This window comes from Pseudorca crassidens, chromosome 1, assembly GCF_039906515.1.
Source record: "Pseudorca crassidens isolate mPseCra1 chromosome 1, mPseCra1.hap1, whole genome shotgun sequence".
Lineage (NCBI taxonomy): Eukaryota > Metazoa > Chordata > Mammalia > Artiodactyla > Delphinidae > Pseudorca > Pseudorca crassidens.
The window spans coordinates 124214491-124236195 of NC_090296.1; the positions used below are offsets into that span (position 1 = coordinate 124214491).

Below are 21705 nucleotides of genomic sequence, written 5' to 3' on the forward strand. Positions count from 1 at the left end.
TGTGACATCTTTGTGACATCTGGTTTTGGTATCAGGGTGATAGTGGCCTCGTAGAATGAGTTTGGGAGTGTTCCTCCCTCTGCTATATTTTGGAAGAGTTTGGGAAGGATAGGTGTTAGCTCTTCTCTAAATGTTTGTTAGAATTTGCCTGTGAAGCTGTCTGGTCCTGGGCTTTTGTTTCTTGGAAGATTTTTAATCACAGTCTCAATTTCAGTGCTTGTGATTGTGCTGTTTATACTCTCTATTTCTTCCTGGTTCAGTCTTGGAAGATTGTGCTTTTCTAAGAATTTTTCCATTTCTTTCAGGTTGTCCATCTTATTGGCATATAGTTGCTTGTAGTAATCTCTCACGATCCTTTGTATTTCTGCATTGTCAGTTGTTACTTCTTTTTCATTTCTAGTAATGTTGATTTGAGTCTTCTCCCTATTTTTCTTGTTGAGTCTGGCTAATGTTTTATCAATTTTGTTTATCTTCTCAAAGAACCAACTTTTAGTTTTATTGATCTTTGCTATTGTTTGCTTCATTTCTTTTTCATTTATTTCTGATCTAATTTTTATGATTTCTTTCCTTCTGCTAATTTTGGGGTTTTTTTTCCTTCTTTCTCTAATTGCTTTAGGTGTAAGGTTAGTTTGTTTATTTGAGATGTTTCTTGTTTCTTGAGGTAGGATTGTATTGCTATAAACTTCCCTCTTAGAACTGCTTTTGCTGCATCCCATAGGTATTGGGTCGTCGTGTTTTCGTTGTCATTTGTTTCTAGGTATTTTTTTATTTCCTCTGATTTCTTCAGTGATCTCTTGGTTATTTAGTAGCATTATTGTTTAGCTTTCTTTCAATTTCCGTTTGCATGGAACATCTTTTTCCATCCCCTCACTTTCAGTCTGTATGTGTCTCTAGGTCTGAAGTGGGTGTCTTGTAGGCAGGTTGTGTAGGTCTTGTCTGTGTATCCATTCAGCCAGTCTATATCTTTTAGTTGGAGCATTTAATCCATTTACATTTAAGTTAATTATCCATATGTTTGTTCCTATTACCATTTTGTTAATTGTTTCGGGTTTGTTATTGTAGGTCTTTTCCGTCTCTTGTGTATCTAGAGAAGTTCCTTTAGCATTCGTTGTAAATCTGGTTTGGTGGTACTGAATTCTGTTAACTTTTGCTTGTCTGTAAAGGTTTTAATGTCTCCATCGAATCTGAATGAAATCCTTGCTTGGTAGAGTAATCTTGGTTGTAGGTTTTTCTCTTATCACTTTAAATACCTCCTGCCACTCCCTTCCGGCTTGAAGAGTTTCTGCTGAAAAATCAGCTGTTAACCTTTTGGGGATTCCATTGTATGTTATTTGTTACTTTTCCTTGCTGCTTTTAATATTTTTTCTTTGTATTTAATTTTTGATAGTTTGATTAATATGTGTCTCAGCATGTTTCTCTTTGGGTTTATCCTGTATGATACTCTCTGTGCTTCCTTGACTTGTTTGACTATTTCCTTTCCCATGTTATGGAAGTTTTCCACTATAATCTCTTCAAATATTTTCTCAGTCCCTTTCTGTTTCTCTTCTTCTTCTGGGACCTCTATAATTTGAATGTTCGTGTGTTTAATGTTGTCCCAGAGGTCTCTGAGACTGTCCTCAATTCTTTTCATTCTTTTTTCTTTATTCTGCTCCCTGGCAGTTATTTCCACCCTTTTATCTTTCAGCTCACTTATCCGTTCTTCTGCCTCAGTTATGCTGTTATTGATTCCTTCTAGAGTATTTTTAATTTCAGTAATTGTGTTGTTCATCGTTGTTTGTTTCATCTTTAGTTCTTCTAGGTCCTTGTTAAATGTTTCTTGTATTTTCTCCATTCTGTTTCCGAGATTTTGGATCATCTTTACTATCATTACTCTGAATTCTTTTTCAGGTAGGTTGCCTATTTTGTCTTCATTTATTTGGTCTTGCTCCTTCATCTGTAACATATTTTTTTGTCATTTCATTTTTTTTTTGATGGGTGGTGCTGTATTCCCGTCTCACTGGTTGTTTGGCCTGAGATGTCCAGTACTGGAGTTTTCAGGCAGTTGGATAGAGCTGGGTCTTAGTGTTGAAATGAGGACCTCTGGGAGGCCTCACTCCGATTGATATTCCCTGGGGTCTGAGGTTCTCTGTTAGTCCAGCAGTTTGGACTCAGAGCTCCCACCACAGGAGCTTGGGCCATACCTCCAGCCTGGGCACCAAGATCCCAGAAGCCAGTCACTGGGGGTTCCTCCCGTCCCCTTAGGTGTCCATGGTCCCCCTCTGGTGCCTGATAGGTGCCCTTGAAATCACATAGAATGATGAGAATCTATTCAGGTCGACCTCTAGGCTGGAAAGGAGCCCATTCATGAACATCTCTGGAAAAGACCTCTCAGTATCCCGAGAGAGCTGCTCAATGGTCGTACCATCGCGGTGGGGACTCGAGGGCCTTGCTGGCAATGGGAAATGATGCCACAGCTTGGGCCACTGAGGGGCAACCCGGAGCACTGCAGGGACACCACTGAGGGCAGGGCGAGATGCTCTCACACACTGAGGGGGGTGCATGGTGGTGGCAGGACACCCCCGCCCTTACCCCACTGTGGGGAGGGCCTGTCATGAGACATGCAGTGAGGCTAGAGTGCCCATGGCATGAGAGGCAGTGGTGGAAGACCAAAGGCAGGCCGGGGTCCACACCCCTGCCTTCCATGCACCACTGCCAGGTGGGCAGGAGAGCTAGGGTTTTCTGTATATAATATCATGTCATCTGCAAATAGAGACAGTTTTATTTCTTCCTTCCCAAGGAATGCCTTTGGATGCCTTTTATTTCTTTTTCTTGCCTAATTGCTGTGGTGAGGACTTTTAATACTATATCAAATGAGATTGGTGAGAGTGGGCGTCCTTGACTTACTCCTAATCTTAGAGGAAAAACTTCCAGCTTTTCACTGTTGAGTATGATGTTATGTGTGGGGTTTTCATATATGGCCTTTATTATGTTAAGGTATATTCCCTCTATACCCACTTTGTTTACTGTATGTGTTCTTTATCCTGTTTTTAGTCAGTTTTGTTTGTGAGATTCATTCATTTAATGCGGGTAGCATCTTTTCATTTGTGTTACATTGATTTATGGTATTCTAGTATATAAATATATCATAACTCCACCATTTTCCTATTAATGGATGTTTATTTAGGTAGTCTATAAATTCTTGCTATTACAAGTAATGTTGCTATAAAGATTCTTAAATGTCTCCTTGTATGTTAGTATTTCCCTAGAGAAGTATGCCTAAGGGTGGAATAGCTTAGTTACCAGTAAATGTCTAGCTTTACCAGATATTGACAAATTATTTTCCAAAGTGGCTATTTACACTTAACAACAGTTTATAAAATTTACCTTTATTCTCATCATCTCTGTATTTTGGTATTTTCTCTTTTTTAAGGTTTTACAGTTCTAGAGATAGATGATAGTTCCAAAGATAGGTAGTGGTGATGGTTGCAGAGCAAGGCAAACACACTTAATGCTACAGAACTACACTTAAAAATGATTAAAATGGTAACTTCTTTGTTAGTTATGTTTTACTACAATTTTTAAAAAGTTTTGCTAGTCTTATGGGCATGAAATCTCACTGTGTTTTTTAATTTGCTTTTCCCTGATTATTAGTGAGGGATCTTTTCATATGCTAAATGTCCATTCGTGGTTTTTTCCCTCTCTGAGTTTCCTGTTTATATCTTTTTTGCCCATTTTTCTATAGAATTGTCTGTCTTCTTATCAATTTCTGGAAGTTCTTTTATATATTCTAGATACTAATCTTTTGTTATGTATGTTACATTTCCTCTCAGTTATGGCTGTCTTTTCCATTTTTTAAATCATATTTTTTGATAAACAGAAGCTTATAATTTTAACGTTGTTGAACAGTTTTTCTTTTTTGATATGTGCTTTTTGTGTCTTATTTAAGGAATCTTTCCTAAGACAGGGTCTTAACAATATTAATCAGTATTTGTTTTCTTAAAAGTTTTAAAGTTTTGCTTTTCCCATTTTGGTTTATAATCTACTTGATTTGATTTTTTGTTTGGTGTGAAGTAACTTTAATTTTTTCTCATGTAGCTAATCATTTATTACACATTTCCTTTCTCCCCCACTGATCTACAGTGTTACCTCTTACATGTCAAGTTTACATATATGCACAAGTCTATTTCTGTGTTCCCTGTTCTGTTCTATCCATCAGTTGTTTATCATTGTACCAATAGTGCACCTAAAGCTTTATAATAAAATTATCTAGTTGGGCAATACCCCTCTCCCTCATTCTTCGCCAAAATCGTCTTAAGCCATTTTTGGCTCTCTGCCATTCTTCACAGTTTTAGAATTAATTTGTCAAGCTCCACAGTTGGAGTTTTGATTGATAAACATCCCTATCTCTTATTTTCAAGGGAATTCTAGTGTTTCACCACTAGGTATGATGTTAAAGTAGTTTCCTACAATAGACAGTGTCATATAATGGTTAAAAATGTTAACAGTCCAGACTTTGTAGCCAGATTGTCTGAATTCAGTTCTTAGTATTACCACTTGCTTGCTGTGTGACCTTGGACAGATCACTTAGCTTCTCTGCCACAGTTTTTTCAGCTGTATAATGGTGATAGTAACAGTCTGTATACTTCATATGGTAGTTCTAAAGATTTAATGAGTTAGTATATGTAAAACACTTAAAACTGTGCCTGGCATATAGTATAAGTACTGTGAATTAGCTATTTTTATCATTACTATTATAAATCCTTGTTAGCTGAAAGTTTGTTTGTTTTGAAATCATGAAGAGGTATTGAATTCTTTAACTAATACCTGATAGTTTGTTAGGACATTAATTAACATGTGTTGAGCTTAACAGAGTGTCAGATTTATGCTCTGACTAGAATTTAATGAATATGGCTTTTTAAGCCTTGTCATAGTTAGTGGTAGTTCCCATTTAACTTTTTTTCTGGATTGCTTTTTAGAAGCCCTGTTGATGACTTTATGTTCCTAATCATCCAAACATATAAGCATATTGCAGTCATTAAAGAATCTGTTACCTAATGCCAGGAAAATGTGTTTTTACACTTAGTGGAAGTAGATTACTTTGTCTGTATTTTGGTATTTTACTAACAGATTAGTGGTTCATTTATAATTCTAAGGCAAGGTGAATAGTTACTAGATGAAGCAGTTTTGGGGAGAATTTAGCAAGACAAGAAATTTTGTTTCGGGGTTCTCTTGAAAAATTTCACTAATGTTGAAAAATCTGTGTATGAATAAATTTTATGGAGTTATTTGTACACAGCTGGGACTGAATTTATGGACTGCTTTTCTGACTTGCTAAAAAGCTAAAGATTGACAACCCCTTTCATACTGCATTATCCAGCTTGGCTTTTAACTCCAAGAGAACAGTGTTCACAAATTGATGCTCTGTTCCTTTGGGGTTGGTGTAGAAGCATTAAATTGTACTAAAATATTCATATGTGAGTGCATTTAGCTGAAAGCAATTGATGTTCTATTCCCAAGAGGACAAAGAGAAATGCTGTATGGACCTGTAGTCCAGAAAACACCCTAAGCATGCTTCTTAAAGGTAATTACATGGCCTGGATGATCGAAGCCCTTACAGTGAAGCTTAAAATGACAAAGGAGAAGTTGTAGAACTAATAAACTGTGATTTGGATGTATAAACAGTTTGGTTGTGCAGTAGTTAAAAACTTCTTTGCTAAAAGTTAGTTGTAATTGTATCTTTGGGTTCTAATTAAATCTTTGCTTTATTTTCTTAGCTAATTTTTATTAGACTGATTTCTCTAAACATTTATTTCAGAGGACAAATATCAGCCAGGTTTTTTATCCATTACTACTTTATATATAAAGTTAAATTTTTTAAGTTTTGGAGAGACAATTGAATTTTTTAATGTATATATTAGAACTTTAAAAAAAGATTCCACTGATATAATTGACATGTAGGTGGTCAGTCTCATTTAACAGCTGGCACGAAAATCAGTAAGAGTAGACAGCAAATCTTTGTTGTAGTTGTCGTGGTGTGGCAACTTAAATAAAACTATTCTAAATTTCTATTCTTATTCTAACTGTATTTTTGGTTCTTTCATATAAAAGCTAATTTTTTTCTCATGTGTAGTTCCTGATAAGATAAACATGCACATTCATGTCAGAGAACATAAGACACTGTACTAAAAGGAAATGTTTATTTAATGATGGTTGATCAGTTAGAGTATGTAATTCAATCCTTGTGCTTACTTTAGGGCCAAAGACATGAGTACTTGGATCTTGTATAAAACATTTTAATAACTTATTTTAATATAATTATATATTAATATTAACTAAACTTAGTCTGAAAAGGAATTTGGGAAATGGTATTTGGGGCAGGGGAATATCTTCCATTTCCTTAAAGTGAGATTACTTAGAAGGTCTCCAGTAAGGTTGGAAGAATAGTAAATTTATTATTGTGTTATAGGCACTTCCCTTTTCTACAGTACTAGCTCTGCTCCAATTCTTATAACTTTAAAATGTGCTTCAAGGAGTCTTTGTGTAACTTGGGCTGAACTTCACAGAGAACTCTAGTTGCTTTTTAAAAAAACAAAACAAAACATTTTAGAACAGTTTTAGATTTACAGAAAAATTGCAAAAATAGTACAGATAATTCCCATCAATCTTTCACCTGGTTTCACCTATTGTTATTTTTTTAATGTTATGTTGAACTATTCACTTTTGATAGTTGTTGAAACCATAGGATTCTAGAATTAAGTGTTTTGAAGACGGATAATTATGTAAAGGATTCTGTCAAGGAAATTACTTTTTGATGATTTTATTGTGGTAAAATCTAACGAAATTTACCATTTTAACCATTTTTAAATGTACAATTCAGAGGCATTAATTACATTCAGAATGTTGTGCAACCATAACCACTGTCTGTCTATTCCCCAAAGTTTTCATGGCCCCAAATAGAAGCTCTATACCCATTAAGCAGTAGCTCCCCATTCCCTCCCACCCCAGTCCCTGATAATGCCTAATCTACTTTATGTGTCTATGATTTTGCCTATGCTAGATACTTCATAAAAGTGGAGTCATACAATATTTGTCCTTTTGTGACTGTCTTCTTTTAGCATGTTTTCAGATTTAATCCATGTAACGTGTGTCAGAACTTCATTCCTTTTTATGGCTGAAAAATATTTCAGTAATAGTCCATGAACATTTTTTTTTTTTTGCGGTACGCGGGCCTCTCACTGTTGTGGCCTCTCCCGTTGCGGAGCACAGGCTCCGGACGCGCAGGCTCAGCAGCCATGGCTCACGGGCCTAGCCGCTCTGCGGCATGTGAGATCTTCCCGGACTGGGGTACAAACCCGTGTCCCCTGCATCGGCAGGCGGACTCTCAACCACTGCGCCACCAGGCAAGCCCCCATGAACATTTTGTTTATCCATTTATCTGTTGATAGATACTTGCGTTGTTTTGTTTTCACCTTTTGGCTATTGTGAATAATGCTGCTATGAACATTCACTTACAGGTATCTGTTTGAGTCCCTGTTTTAAATTCTTTTGGGTGGTATACCTAGGTGTGGGATTGCTGGGTCACATGGTAATTCTCTGTTTAGCTTTTTGAAGAACCTCCAAACTGTGTTCCTCTGGTTACATTGTACCTTTCATAAGCTCCTTGGCACAGAAGTTATCTTAATAATTTTAGATTAAATAATCATCAAGAAAGGCTATGCACAAACAATGGCCTTCTTAGTAATTTTGGGAAAGAGGTAGCTTGGTGAGTGAAAAGAATAGTACTTGGAAGTCAGGTTCAATTGCCAGCTTTGGTTTTGGGGGCCTCTGTTTTTTCATTGATTAAATAAAAAGATTATGCCTAAATTCGTAGAGGTTCCTTAGTACTCCAAAATTCTATATAGGTATATATAATTTAGCATGATCTAACTAACCATGTCAGTTAAAAAACCTTACTGATAAAAAATTTTATAGTCAAAATTTTTATTTGATCTGTTAAAATGCAAAGTTTGTAATAGACTGATTGTATATCTAAATATTTTGATGTCATACACCCAAATATTTCATTGTAATTTAATCATCTGAATAATTTTATATAATAATTTTATATAATATGCTTTGCTTTCTATCATTCTAGGTATACTTGAAGAATATCTCCCCACCGTAGAAAATCTGTGAATTGGTATAGAAACTAATTACATAAATGCTAAGCATTTAATTGCAAAATAGTTAAATATTAAAAATTTATTGTCAAAATATTCTCTTAAGAAAAATTAAAGGTTAAGAGGCTGCCTTTTACTAGGTGTATATAACTTTGAACAACTCAGCAGGCCTGCCTGAGCCTGTGCTTTCTGTTCTGTAAAATGAGAAGAATTTCCACCCCTTAGAGTTGTCATAGTTAAGTGAGTTAATGTATATAAAGTAGAATATGGTTACTGGCAATATTATAGACAATTCATGTAGTTGTGATGATTACTATGCCATCTTGAATCCTGATAAAACCTGAGTTAGTCCTAGTATAGGAGCATTGTCTGATGGAAGGGACATACCTTCAGCTTCAAACCAAGAGTATGGGTAAAGTTCTCTATTCATGTAAAACTCAGTTTAGCCATAATCCTGCCTGAGAATTTCATAATATAGGCAGAGAGCTGTTTGAGAAAAGGGCCACAGATAGTTGTGCTTTGCGTTTTGGGGCCTCTTCCAAAAAGAGAAGAGACTTAAACACAATTTGGCAAACAGAGGAAATAGTTTGGCCTTTTAAATGAGCAACAGGATGAAATATAGCAATATTAATGCACAGGAGACTTGCCCTAATTAGAAAACATAATTCAGTTAATCTACTTCTCAAAGAGACGTTCATTATTTGTTATGATGAATTCCATTTAACTCCTAACCTGGCATTTGTCCTGTGTATGTGTTGTGTTTTAGCTGTAACAGTTGCTGTTTAAGTTTATGCCTCTGTAGTCTTCTGAGTAAACAAGGTTGAGAGAGCATGTGCCATTCTGTAAAACTTGTCCTGTCTGAGGTAGTCATAGGGTATTGTTTTTGAGCACGTAACATTGGATTGCTGAACTCTAGTGAGAACTACTTATATGACGTCTTTAAAATTTCTTGTCTTTGAATAAATGTAGTTTTTTACATTCCTTCCCCAACTCTATTTAGAAAGGGAGACTTGGTAGGAAAGATATTTTAAACCTGATTTTTAAAGAGATGAAGTAATATTGGCCTGGTTTTTCTACTTGGAAAGCTCCAGATTTAACTACTCCTCTCATAGCCATATTTCATATAAACAAAAAAGTAAATGTTTAAATCTTTCCTTTCTACTTTGTTTAAAGTAAAGCAGATCTGAAGTTGCTGCAGCAGAATACTGTTCCAATTCTAGAAAAAAAGTGTAATTTCAACTTGATATATGTATTTTTTGTATGACCAATTTGACATGTCTTGGTACCTGTATGAAGATTGTGTTAGAATTTTGTAAAGAAACTCACCTCAACTTCCTAGGCCGGCCAGCACTGTCTAGAAAGTTGGGCAGAAATTCAAACTTTACAGCTAGTACTAAATGCAAAACAGAAACTAATAAATATCAATAAAAAGAAATTTCCTCAGTACATTATCCCAGAAGAATTGTATCAAGTTAAGTAACAACTTGCCTTGAGATAGTAATAGTTACTATTACAATAGTAAACTACTTAAGTAGTTTAAAGTGGAATTTATATGGTAGTTGGTTGTCTAATGCCTTCTAGTTTAAAGATTTAGTGATCATTCAGTAATAATAATAATAGCATTAATGTCTAATATCTTGAGCACATCACATGCATTCTGTTATTTAATAACCACAGCAATCCTTATTAGCTGCAGGTATTTATCTCCATTTTACACGAGGAGATTGAGCCTTTGAGAGGAGAGGTAACCTACCTGAGAACACAGATGTTAAGTGGAAGAACCAGGATCTGAACCCATCTGTCTCTGATCTTATTCTATTTGTTATGGTGATCTGTGAAGAGTCACCTTCAATGTTACTACTATGGCTTGCTGAAGGCTCAGATGATGGTTAGCATTTTTTTAGCGATACAGTATTTTTAAATTTAGATAGGTATGTTGTTTTTTTAGACATAAAGTTATTGCACAATTAATAGGCTACAGTAGAGTGTAAACATACTTTTATATACATTAGGAAACAAACTTCTTGTGACTCGCTTTATTGGGATACTCACTTTATTGCAGTAATCTAGAACACACAAAATCTCCACAGTATGCCTGTACCCTTTTTTAAGAATTGTGAGCTTCTCAGGATAGATTTTTCAGGTTTTTCTAAAATTTTAAGAAAAAATATCTTACTAGAGAACAAAATTTGATAATTAGTTTCAGAGTATAAATTTACTGTTTTTAAACCAGTCATTTTCATCTGCTTTTGGTTTTCCTATGATGGTCTACTGTACCTGAAAATTGATGGATTTTTGTCATCTATTTGTGTCTCTGTTGGCTGCTCCCTTGTTTAATCTTGCTGTCTCATGTCTCTTACACTCATCTTCAGCTTCGTCATTCTGCTGACTTTCCTTTTTGGTTCTTTCACAGAGTTTGAACAACCTATAAATGTTCTTGTTCTGAGATAATACAAGCAAAGCTGACACAAGAGACTAATGTCATTCTATCCTGAGGTCTACTATCAAACTATGCTCTACAGTACCTCTTAGAGCTTACAAGAAGGCTCTTCTTTAGCTTGTTTTTGTTTGTTTGCTTGTTTTTTTGTTTGTTTTTGATTTTTTTGTCCATGCCTCATGGCTTGTGGGATCTTAGTTCCCTGACCAGTGATCAAACCCAGGCCCTCAGCAGTGGGCCCTGGACCTCCAGGGAATTCCCTTCTGTAGCTTGCTCTTAAATCATCTTGGATCTGTGCTGTCCAGCATGGTAACCACTAAGCTACATGTGGCTATTGGGCCCTTGAAATGTGGCTAGTCTTAATTGAGATTATATTATTAAAATTGGTTTCACCTATTTCATTTTACTTTATTTAATGAGGCTAATAGAAAATTTTAAATTATGTAGCTCACATCATATTGTATATCTCTTGGATTTAATAACGTTAGGCAAAAATCACAATGAGGAAATAAGAAAATTTTCTCCTTAGCTTTTGCACCAGAATCCTCTAGAGAGCAGGACTCAGAAGTAAATACCTCTTGGAATTCCAGATTTCCTGCACAAGGTTTGGGTAAAGCAGGAGAATGATGTTAGCACATACTTTTTGAAGAAAGCAGCCCAAACCCAAATCATCCACCAGGGAATACTCTGACCATGTCGATTCCACAGGTTGGTTAGATTTCTGTAAAAGTGTTAAGATTTCATTCCGGTCTTTCTGTTTTCAGACATACAGATTTATCATCAGGCTAGGATCAATAAAACTTCTTCTAAAAGCTTATTTTATTTGAAGGACTAAGGGAACAGGAACAGATGGATATAAAAGTGGACTCCTGTTTGGCAGAGGATAGAAATGACTACAGAGGACTGTCATCCTGCGAACTGCTTCCTGCTTGTAAAGGCCTTTCCACTTCTCAGTGGCAGGAACAGAAAGTAAGGGGTTGCATAAGAGACCAGAGCTCTATCACACCATGATTTTTTCCTGTAATGAATTACAGATTTTTATTATCTTACCTTAACCTACATTGTTAGACTGTGAGCTTCACGAGAACACAGGACAAAGAATTAGTTGTCTTTATATTGCCTGTAACGTATAACTGTACCAACAACAGTAAAACCATGTTATGGCATCCTTAAGACAATGACTGTGTTTGTACCACAGGGGGTTCTTGCTGCCCTGCACTTCTACTAGTCCATACAACTCTTCTGTATGAATTAGGAAAAAAGTACCCCTTTCTCAAGTTACTTTACTGCCATCTGTTGGAAAATTATTGTAATAAAATGCAGATCTTTAACGACTATGATATGAATGATACCTCCCTTCAGAGTTGTTCAGTATACAGCCTGCTCAGCTGTACATGGTAGCCCTGGGACCACCCCAGGAGTCCACTGGTCACCCAGTGGGCTGAGAAAATCAATGTTTGAGCAAATCTCAATTCATGAGTGGCACACCAGTGTCTTGGGAAACCAGATACTTATGCTAAGAACTGAAGCCTTACAGTAACCCTATGAAGTGGGGATTCTTAGAATCCCAGTTTTTCAGATGAGCAAGCTGAGGCATAGAGAGGTTAAATAATTGGCCCACGGTCTCATGTCTGTTAGGTGGCTGAACTGGCATTTAAACGTAGCAGTGAGATTCCAGAGCCTAGATTCTAAACAACAATAATATGCTCCTCTTGCAAACCTCTGTTAACCACACTGGATGCAGAAGTTTCCAAGCCCCATTCTTGTTTTTATCTGAGCCCACTCTAGAGTAGTTTAGACATCTGCCCGTAAGTTCTTTGGATGAGTCTACAGCTGTAGTCTTTTTTAGGCTTTGGCAAAGGAAGAGAGATTTGTGTTTACTTTTGCCAGAATTTGTTTGTATTGAAGAAGGTGCTGTCCCTTCTTTATATTTCAGAATAACCTCTGGTTCTCTTACTGCTCTGTGGCTTTATTTCTCCCCACCAGTCTCTATCCTTGAATTGCAGGATGATCCACCCAGACTGCTACCAGCTGTGTAGTTTGTCCTAGTCTCTTCACTCTTCAAGATTTCCCTCCCTTTGTAAAGGCTACTAGGATTTTATCTCCAGGACTACCCCTCCTTCCTTTTGTGTCTGTTCCTTTCTTTAATCCCACCTCTTCTTGAACCCTTAATTGCTGTTCTCCCCTCCAACATCGCCTCTCATTTTCTCTCCAAATTATCTTACTACCTGATTTAGAAAGAAAGTGCCTCAGGGCAGGCATTGCCTTGTTATGTTGTGAAGCAGTGTCTAAAGTGCTCCATAAATTAGCATCTGTGGAGAGTTTTGTACATACTAATTATTATTATTGAAATACAGAAATGCTTTCTGAACCATGAGGAAGCATCCTATGACACTAGTCTAATTGCCTTTACATGTTTTTTAAAAAAGAAGAAAAAAGCCTCTCTTCTGCCTTAGAGAGCTATCAGATCTCAGAACAGCAGCCAAAATCTCAGGACTCGTTCAGGGCTGTTGTTTCAAAGCTTTTATATTTATTAAGAGAACCATGTTTGCAAGATAGTATAAAATAAGGTCCTGTTGGTCATGTGGACCTATTTGGGCAATTTATGCTGGTAAGAAAGGAGGGAATGACCCTGGAACCACTTGCCTTTGGTTTCCTTTGCCCCAGAATCTGTTATTTCCTTAGTGACATTTATGAATAAAGCCAACAGTATTCATTTCTCAGGGGGTTTAAAGTAAATTTCATTTATATCATATTTATGTTGATGTGTAGTGCCAGAGTGAATCAGCATTTTTTATTAGCATTTTATAATGCAAATGGAGCAGCTTTTAAAACTGGCTGAATTTTCTTTTTTTAAAAATAAATTTATTTATTTATTTTATTTTTGGCTGTGTTGGGTCTTCGTTTCTGTGCGAGGGCTTTCTCTAGTTGCGGTGAGCGGGGGCCACTCTTCATCACGGTGCATGGGCCTCTCGTTGCGGAGCACAGGCTCCAGACGCGCAGGCTTAGTAGTTGTGGCTCATGGGCCCAGTTGCTCTGCGGCATGTGGGATCTTCCCAGACCAGGGCTCGAACCCATGTCCCCTGCAGTGGCAGGCAGATTCTCAACCACTGCACCACCAGGGAAGCCCAGACTGGCTGAATTTTAATGAAGACATGTATGTCAGAAAGACTCATTTACAGAACTATTGATCCTTCCCAATACTTGCTTTGAGAATATACTTAAAAGAGTGGTTAGTGAGACAGTGTCTGTCTAAATATCTTACTTTAAAAATCTTTACATAAGAACTTTTTGGCCTGGTTTTCCTGAATGTAGGATTTAGTAAGTATATTTTGATTAATAACTTAATGTTCTTTCTTGAAAGAAATGCTAGTCAGAATAAACTGAAATGATGCTAAAATTATCAATTGAAGTTACCTGTAAAATCTTCAATGGAAAATAGTGGTGCTTGTTTATTACTCATGTGAGTGTCCATGTCTGCTAAGACAGTATAATGACAGGGCCTTATTGTATTGTCCAGCTGTGTATGGTCATAATTGACACATTGGATTATGTTTAAGATAGAATCATGGAGCATGGGATTGCTTTTTATCCTCACCCATACACTTTACTTTCTGCAGTATACCCTCCACCCTAAGACACAGTCTGTTCAGGCCAAATTGCTCTTTCTTATCGTCAGGCTTTTGATGGTTAACTATAGAGCAAGTTGAATCAGAAAACAAGCCCAGCTCATTTTAGATTTTTAGATGATTAACTCACAATGGGGGCTAGGTTGCATCCTTTCCGGGGTACACAGTGTATCTCACTGCTCTAGAAGCAATGGACACTTTATGCCTTTAAAGATGAGACCCAGAGATATGCTGTCAATGTGCTGTGTCGAGTTACAGGTTTCAAGCTGCACAAGAGCTGAGGATCATCTGTTTTACTGGGCCTCAGCTCTAGCTATACATTAGAGCATCGTGGGGAGCTTTTTAAGAAAGGTCCAATGCTGGAGAGCTTTTTTAAAAAGCTCCAATGCTCATAAATAAGATTATGAGCAGTACAGAAAACAAAGTGGGACCACCTGACACTGTCACTGACTTCGAAGTATCTGCCCTGTAATAAAACTGAGTGTGACAGAGCCACCTTCAGTGCCTTCCATGTTATTCATATTGAGGAGAAACTTTACTGTCATTTGTGACAAAACTGTAGTGTTATTTTGGTTACATGGTAGGTGCACCCCCTACCCAAGCCAGGACTTGTTAGTTCAGTTTATGTGTGGGAAAAGCTTTTCAGTTGAAGCTTTAATTATCCCTACTAGACAGAATAGAGCAGCTAAGCTCTTTTAATTAAGCACTTATTAAGCCAGTTTTCCATGATGATAGTGAATTTTACTTGTCAAACATGGATACTTTAAAATTTTTAGATAAAGGGACAGAGAGCAGCAGTAAGTCATCATTCCCTTTGTAATTAGTGGGGGCAGAGGGGTAGGAAGAGATGCAAATATCATCAACATTTACTTAGAAACTACAGTGCGGTGACCCATTTATTAGGCGTTAGAAATACAAAGGTTCATTCTATGCCTTTGAGAAATTTGTTATTTTTTAGTTAAGGAGATTGTGTGTGTGTGATGACTCTTGAGACTGATTTGTATTTTTGGTTTTTCTAAATATGAAGCTTAATAAATATACCCTAATTACCACTTCCACAAATATCCATGAGAAGGCAAACAATTAAGTCAAAATATATTTTAATATGTGTAAGTGTATGTGTCTATATGTTTATATACAATGTGTGTGTATTGTGAATGGTTACATACAGAGTGATGAGTTGAAGTGTGGTTATCCAAATGAGTAGCATAGACAAAAAAGTGCTACCTCACAGGAAGTTGTGAGATTAAGTGAAACAGTTGATGTAAAATGCTTAGCACAGTGGTTGACACATAGTTAATGCTCAATAACTCTCATTATCCATGTATTTATTATTATGCCACCACTACTATAGGAATTCAGAGGAAAATGAGAACTATGGGTTAGAGAGATCAGAGAAGGAGGAAAGCATAATTTAAGTAATACATATTGCATCTATTCTATTTAAAATACTTTTGGTGTAAGACTCGAGTTGCTAATAGCAAATACTTTGGAAGGTATAATATAATATAAATACATACTAATGATATGGTCTCTTTTGTTTCAGGAACTTTATATTGCTGTAGGAATATCTGGAGCCATCCAACATTTAGCTGGGATGAAAGACAGCAAGGTAACTACACAACAATAAAGAGGCTAAGAGGAAAAGTTTTCATATTTTAAAACTTGGGTTTGACTGGTATGTTTCTATGTAGTTATAGTGTGTATAGTGGAACCATTCACATGAACACAAATCTAGGAACTGAAAGATAAATAAGCTACTGTACCCTGCCTGAAGATGTACCATTGGTAGGAGAGGCAGTGCTATGTCATGGAAAGAGGTGTGAACCTGAATCCCAGCTCCACTGCCAACTTACCACGTGACATGTCCTATTGGTACCTCAGTTCTGTGTCTGCCAAATGCAGGTGTTGGGTGATGATCTCTAAGATCCCTTTCAGCTCTGACAATCTATGGATAGAAAATGTGGGGTGAAAACAACTTGATGAGGTTCTGACTTATCTAGTTTATGAGGTTCTGATGCCTGATTCTCTCTCTGCTTCACCCTAGTCCCCTAATGGTTCCACCCTCTACCTCAGCAAGTCCCCTCTTCTTGGGTTGTTACTAAATTGCGACTGACATGTTTTGGATTGGAGTGTCTCAAAACCTCAGTAATTGTCAGAAATACAGTGTATAGAGGAAACACTTGATTTTAACTTGCTACTTGGACTCTATGTGTGATGACTCTGTGAACATATATTTCAGAATATGACACATTAATTCATGCATAACAATGCACAGTTTGAATTATGAACTTAGTCTTTCATGAAGTCAGAGATGCCTCTGACACTCCTGCTTTTATCCATTCAGATGGAAGTTTGATATAAAAGGTAATAAAACTTTTAATAGGTTTAACTGCTAACTTGAAAAGATGCATGCACTACCTCCTTGTAACCTCTAAATGAATTGGCCCCAAATCAGTCAGATTTCACAGTTGGATGGCAGGTTTCTTTACTGAGCTCTGAAAACAGCAGTGCCAATGGGGAAAATGTTATTGCTGCATTAGAGGAAAAAACCACTCCAACACCAGCAACCTTAAAAAATACTTTTAGCTGGGCCAGTTCAGACATATCTAGAATTCTGCTTCTCTAAAATAAAAGACTCTACCTGCCTAGACGATCTTGGTGAAAGTTCTCATTACATGCCAACAGGGCTGGATTGGGAGAACTGGACTAGATAGTCAAAGCAAAAAGAATAATTGAAGTAAGGAGACCAGTGTTGGGGAACAATCCATAAGAATAAACTTGAGCCAAGAATTTGTCTCTCCATGCCATCAACAAATATTTATTAAACATGTGTACTTTGTACTAGATGCTGGAGATGCTCAAATGAAAAAGACATAGTCCCTGCCATCACTGTCTTGTGTGGGAGACACAGCAGTCTTAGGTTGTAATTTTAGTTAAGCTCTAAAATGGAATATTAAGTGATTGGTTTAAATCTGATAGTTGCATTGCATATAAGCTGTAGTTAGCATTGTGGTCTAGTTGAAAGAATATGAAATTTGATGGAACTGTATACATATTAATATGGTTGAATACAGTCTGTGCTTTAAAAGGTCTGTAAGGAAGAAGAACATGCATTTATAGGGACATATTAAAAGAGCTCTAAGGTGCAAGTAAGATTTTATCATAGTTATTTACAGTTGATAATTCAGGAATATTCTTTTAGTAATCTGAAAAACTGTGAACAGCCCAAATCTTTTTTCTTAAATACTATAGTGGTTCCTTTTCCACAGTTACGTGCTCTTTCTTTAAAAATAACTTTTATATAGTGGGATGAAAAAGCTTTCAGATGATTAAACTGTCAGACGTTTGACTAGGTGGCCTCCAGGAAAATCATTAACCATCGTTAATTTAATAAATCTCTGCTAGTAGCTGTGAAGCAGGCTACATATTCCCAGAAGAGAAACACCTCGATGCAAATCAATGCCTGTGATTCAAAATGTTTGTCCTTGTGACTTTGGATTTGAGGCTCATACTGAAACCCTCGTTTATCGTCTCTGACCATACTTTAATATATATGGCATGTTTCTCTGGATCACTAGTTACCTGGACTACAGTGTGTGCCAGTTTCGGATATTCTGGAATATTCCGCCTCAGGGCCCCTCTAGGGGAATTACACATAATGTCATGTAGCCTATATTTTAAGTCAGACTATATCAAAATACTTGAAAAAGGTGTTCCAGCTGTTTTCATGAGATGGTGTAATAGGCAGGGAAGTACTTAATTTTTCTTCTAGAGATTCACATTATTATGATCTTTTTATTAAAATAACAGCATGTTAGAGTCAAAACTCTAATTTTACTTTAATTGCAATGGTGTTAGACGCATCTGTGAGGAATACCAAACTATTTGTAACTTATAAATAAGTCTGTTGTTAATCGAATAATTGTGTAAACATAACACCTTTTTTAGTGACTATTTCTCCTTAATCTGTTACTGATCTGTCATTATAACCTTTTACACTTAAAAATTTTATAGGCGATAAGAAGAACTTGTGGTAGTTTTTGTAGGAGATGTCGTAATTTACTTGCTTTATTACATTTATTTATATTTGCTGCATACATACAGACTTAAACTTTTTTGTTTTAAAGTTCATCTTAACAGGCTGACTAGATAGTTAAATTTTGTATTCTCACATAGACCCAGAATAGTAATTTTAAAATATTAAATTGAATGCAGTACATGGAGGATAAATAGTGAGCTACAAAGCCTATTAGGATTAGGATATGGATTAGGAATTAGGATATGGATTTGTTACTTGTTTAAAGTTGAAATCTAACATTTATAGTCACAAGTTTAAATATATATACTTGTTAATAGGAGATAGAAAATACTGATCATTTTATAAGTGAAATAAGCTGAGGATTGACTCTAATATGTATCTCATGATGATTTTATAAAGTAGACTTCTGTCTTATTGAATAAAGCACTCCAAATATAAAATAAGTTAGTTAATTTTTCATCCATGGTTTTCATTCAGTATATCTAAAATTTTTCGATGAACGGCCAAACTTTCCAGTTATATTTGGTTTGTTTGGTTTAAGTCAGATTATTGAGGTATAATTTATATACAGAAAATTCAAATTTTTTAGTACACTGCACTTAATATTTTTTGCATGGTAAAATACACAAAAAATTTACCATCTTAACCATTTTTAAGTATAAAATTAGATGTGTACCCACTGTCAGTGGTATTAAATACATTCATAATGTTGTGCACCCATCACCACTATCCAACTCCAGAACTCTTTTCGTCTTGTAAAACTGAAACTCCATACCCATTAAACAGTAACGTCCCAGTCTCCCCCCACACTCTCCAGATCCTGGCGACCACAGTTCTATTTTTTTTGTCTCCATGATTTTGACTATTCTAAGTACATCTTTTAAGTAGAATCATCATTTGGTATTTCTCTTTCTCTGACTGGCTTATTTCACTTAGCATAATGTCCTCAAGGTTAATCCATGCAGCATGTGTCAGAATTTCCTTCATTTTTAGGCTAATAATATTCCATTGTATGTATGCACCACATTTTGGTTATCCATTCGTCCATCTATGGATACTCGGGTTGCTTCCAAGTTTTAGCCTTTGTGAGTAAGGGTGCTATGAACATGGGTGTACAAATATGTTTTCAAGGCCCTGTTTTTAATTCTTTTGGGTATGCATCCAGAAGTGGAATTGCTGGATCATATGGTAATTCTATTTTTAATTTTTTGAGGGACCACCATAATGTTTTCCACAGCAACTGTACCATTTTACATTCCCACCAACAATGCATACGGGTTCCAATTTTTCCACACCCTTGTCAGCATTTGTCTGTTTTTTTGATAGTAGCCATCCTGATGGATCTGAGGTAGTATCTTATTGTAGTTTTGACTTGCATTTCCCTAATGATCAGTGATGTTGAGCATTTTTTCATGTGCTTATTGGCCATTTGTATATCTTCTTTGGAGAAGTGGCTATGGAAGTCATTCACCCAATTTTTGAATCGGGTAGTTTGGTTTTTTTGTTGTTGAGTTTAGTAGGTTTTTGAATATATTCTGTATATTAATCCTTTATCATGGGACTTCCTTGGTGACGCAGTGGTTAAGCATCTGCCTGCCAATGCAGGGGACACGGGTTCGAGCCCTGGTCCGGGAAGCTCCCACAGGCCACGGAGCAACTAAGCCCGTGTGCCACAACTACTGAGCCTGCGCTCTAGAGCCCGTGAGCCACAACTACTGAAGCCTGTGCGCCTAGAGCCCATGCTCTGCAACAAGAGAGGCCACTGCAATGAGAAGCCCGTGCTCCACAGCGAAGAGTAGCCCCTGCTCGCCACAACTAGAGAAAGCCCACATGCAGCAATGAAGACCCAACACAGCCAAAAACAAATTAATTAATTAATTAATTTAAAAAAATCCGTTATCAGATATATGATTTGAAATATTTTCTCCCATTCTCTGGGTTACCTTTTTACTCTGTTGATAGTGCCTTTGGATCCACAAAATTTTTAAATTTCCATGAAATTCAATTTGTCTGTTTTTTTATTGCGTATACCTTTGATGTCATATCCAAGAAATCATTGCCAAAACCAACATCATTCAGCTTTTGCCCTATGTTTTTCATCTTAGAGTTTTGTAGTTTTAGGTCTAGTGTTTAAATCTTTGATCTGCTTTGAGTTAGTTTTTGTATATAGTGTTAGGTAAGGGACAAACTTCATTTATTTGTATGTGGATATCCAGTTTTCCCAACACCATTTTTGAAAAGGCTATCCTTTCCCCATTGAATGATCTTGACACCCTTGTCAAAAATCATTTGACCATATGTGTGAGGGTTTATTCCTGGGCTCCCTCTTCTATTTCATTGGTCCTATTTAGGGTCCCTTGAGAGTCCATATGAATTTTAGGATGAGTTTTTCAATTTCTGCAAAAGTCACTGGAGGGACAGTCTTGATGGATATAGGATTATTGGTCGACAGTTTTTTTCTTTTAGCACTTTGAATATATCAGCTCACTACCTTCTGGCCTCCAAAGTTTGTGATGGAAAATCTGCTGATAGTCTTATTGAGGATTCCTTGTGTGTAGCAAATCAATTCTCTCTTTCTGATTTCAAGATTCTCTTTTTATCTTCAGCTTTTGAAAGTGTGATTTTGTGTCTTGGTGTGGATCTCTGAATTCATCTTACTTGAAGTTTTTTGAGTTTCTTGGCTGTTTCTATTCATATCTCTAATCAAATTATTTCTTTAAATATTCAGCCATTATTTCTTTAAATATTCTCTCTGCCCTGTTCTCTCTCTTCTCTTTCTGGGACTCCCACCATAGGTATTTTGGTCCTCTTAATGGTGGTCCACAGGTGCCTTAGGCTCTGTTCACTTTTCTTAAATCTTTTTTCTTTCTGTTCTTCAAGCTTGTTAATTTCCATCATCCTGTCTTCAAATTTGCTGATTCATTCTCCTGCACGTTCAAGTCTGCCTTTGGATCCCTCTAGTGAATTTTTCATTTCAGTTTTTGTACTTTTCAGTTCCAGAATGTCTTTTTGGTTTCTTTTTGGGTTTTCTCTTTATCACTATTTCCATTTTGTTCACACATTGTTTTCTTGACCTTCTCCTCATCTTCCTTTAGTTCTTTTAGCATCTGTAAGATGACTGTTTTAAAGTCTTTGTCTAGTAGATCTGCCATCAGGTCTTTTTCAGGAACAGTTTCTGTTGATTTTTTTTTTTCCTTTGAATAGGCCATACTTTTTTGTTTCTTTGTATGCTTTGTGATTTTTTTTGTTGAAAACTGGATGCTTGAATCTAATAATGTGGTATCTGGAAATCAGGTTCTCCTTTTTCCCCAGGTTTGTTGGGTTTTTGGTTATTGTTTTTGCTTATTATTGTTCTTGTTTTTTTGATTGTTGTAGGCTGTCTCTGTGCCACATATTTACCTGAGGTATAAACTTACTGTCTTCTTGGGTCTTTTCAGAGCCTGTGCCTTTCCCTGGGCC

At 36.4% G+C, this 21705-nt stretch overlaps 2 protein-coding genes across 3 annotated transcripts in view; one reads left to right on the forward strand and one right to left on the reverse strand.

The window, feature by feature from the left end:
* Window positions 1-21705, forward strand: part of ETFA (electron transfer flavoprotein subunit alpha) — an 85545-nt gene that overhangs the window by 51480 nt on the left and 12360 nt on the right. For both annotated transcript variants that reach the window (XM_067754965.1, XM_067754973.1), the window contains exon 10: window positions 15751-15816. In XM_067754965.1, coding sequence (XP_067611066.1) covers window positions 15751-15816 — 66 coding nt within the window. The remainder of the gene's footprint in view (window positions 1-15750; window positions 15817-21705) is intronic.
* Window positions 1-21705, reverse strand: part of TMEM266 (transmembrane protein 266) — a 199627-nt gene that overhangs the window by 14077 nt on the left and 163845 nt on the right. The gene's annotated exons all lie outside the window — the stretch shown is intronic.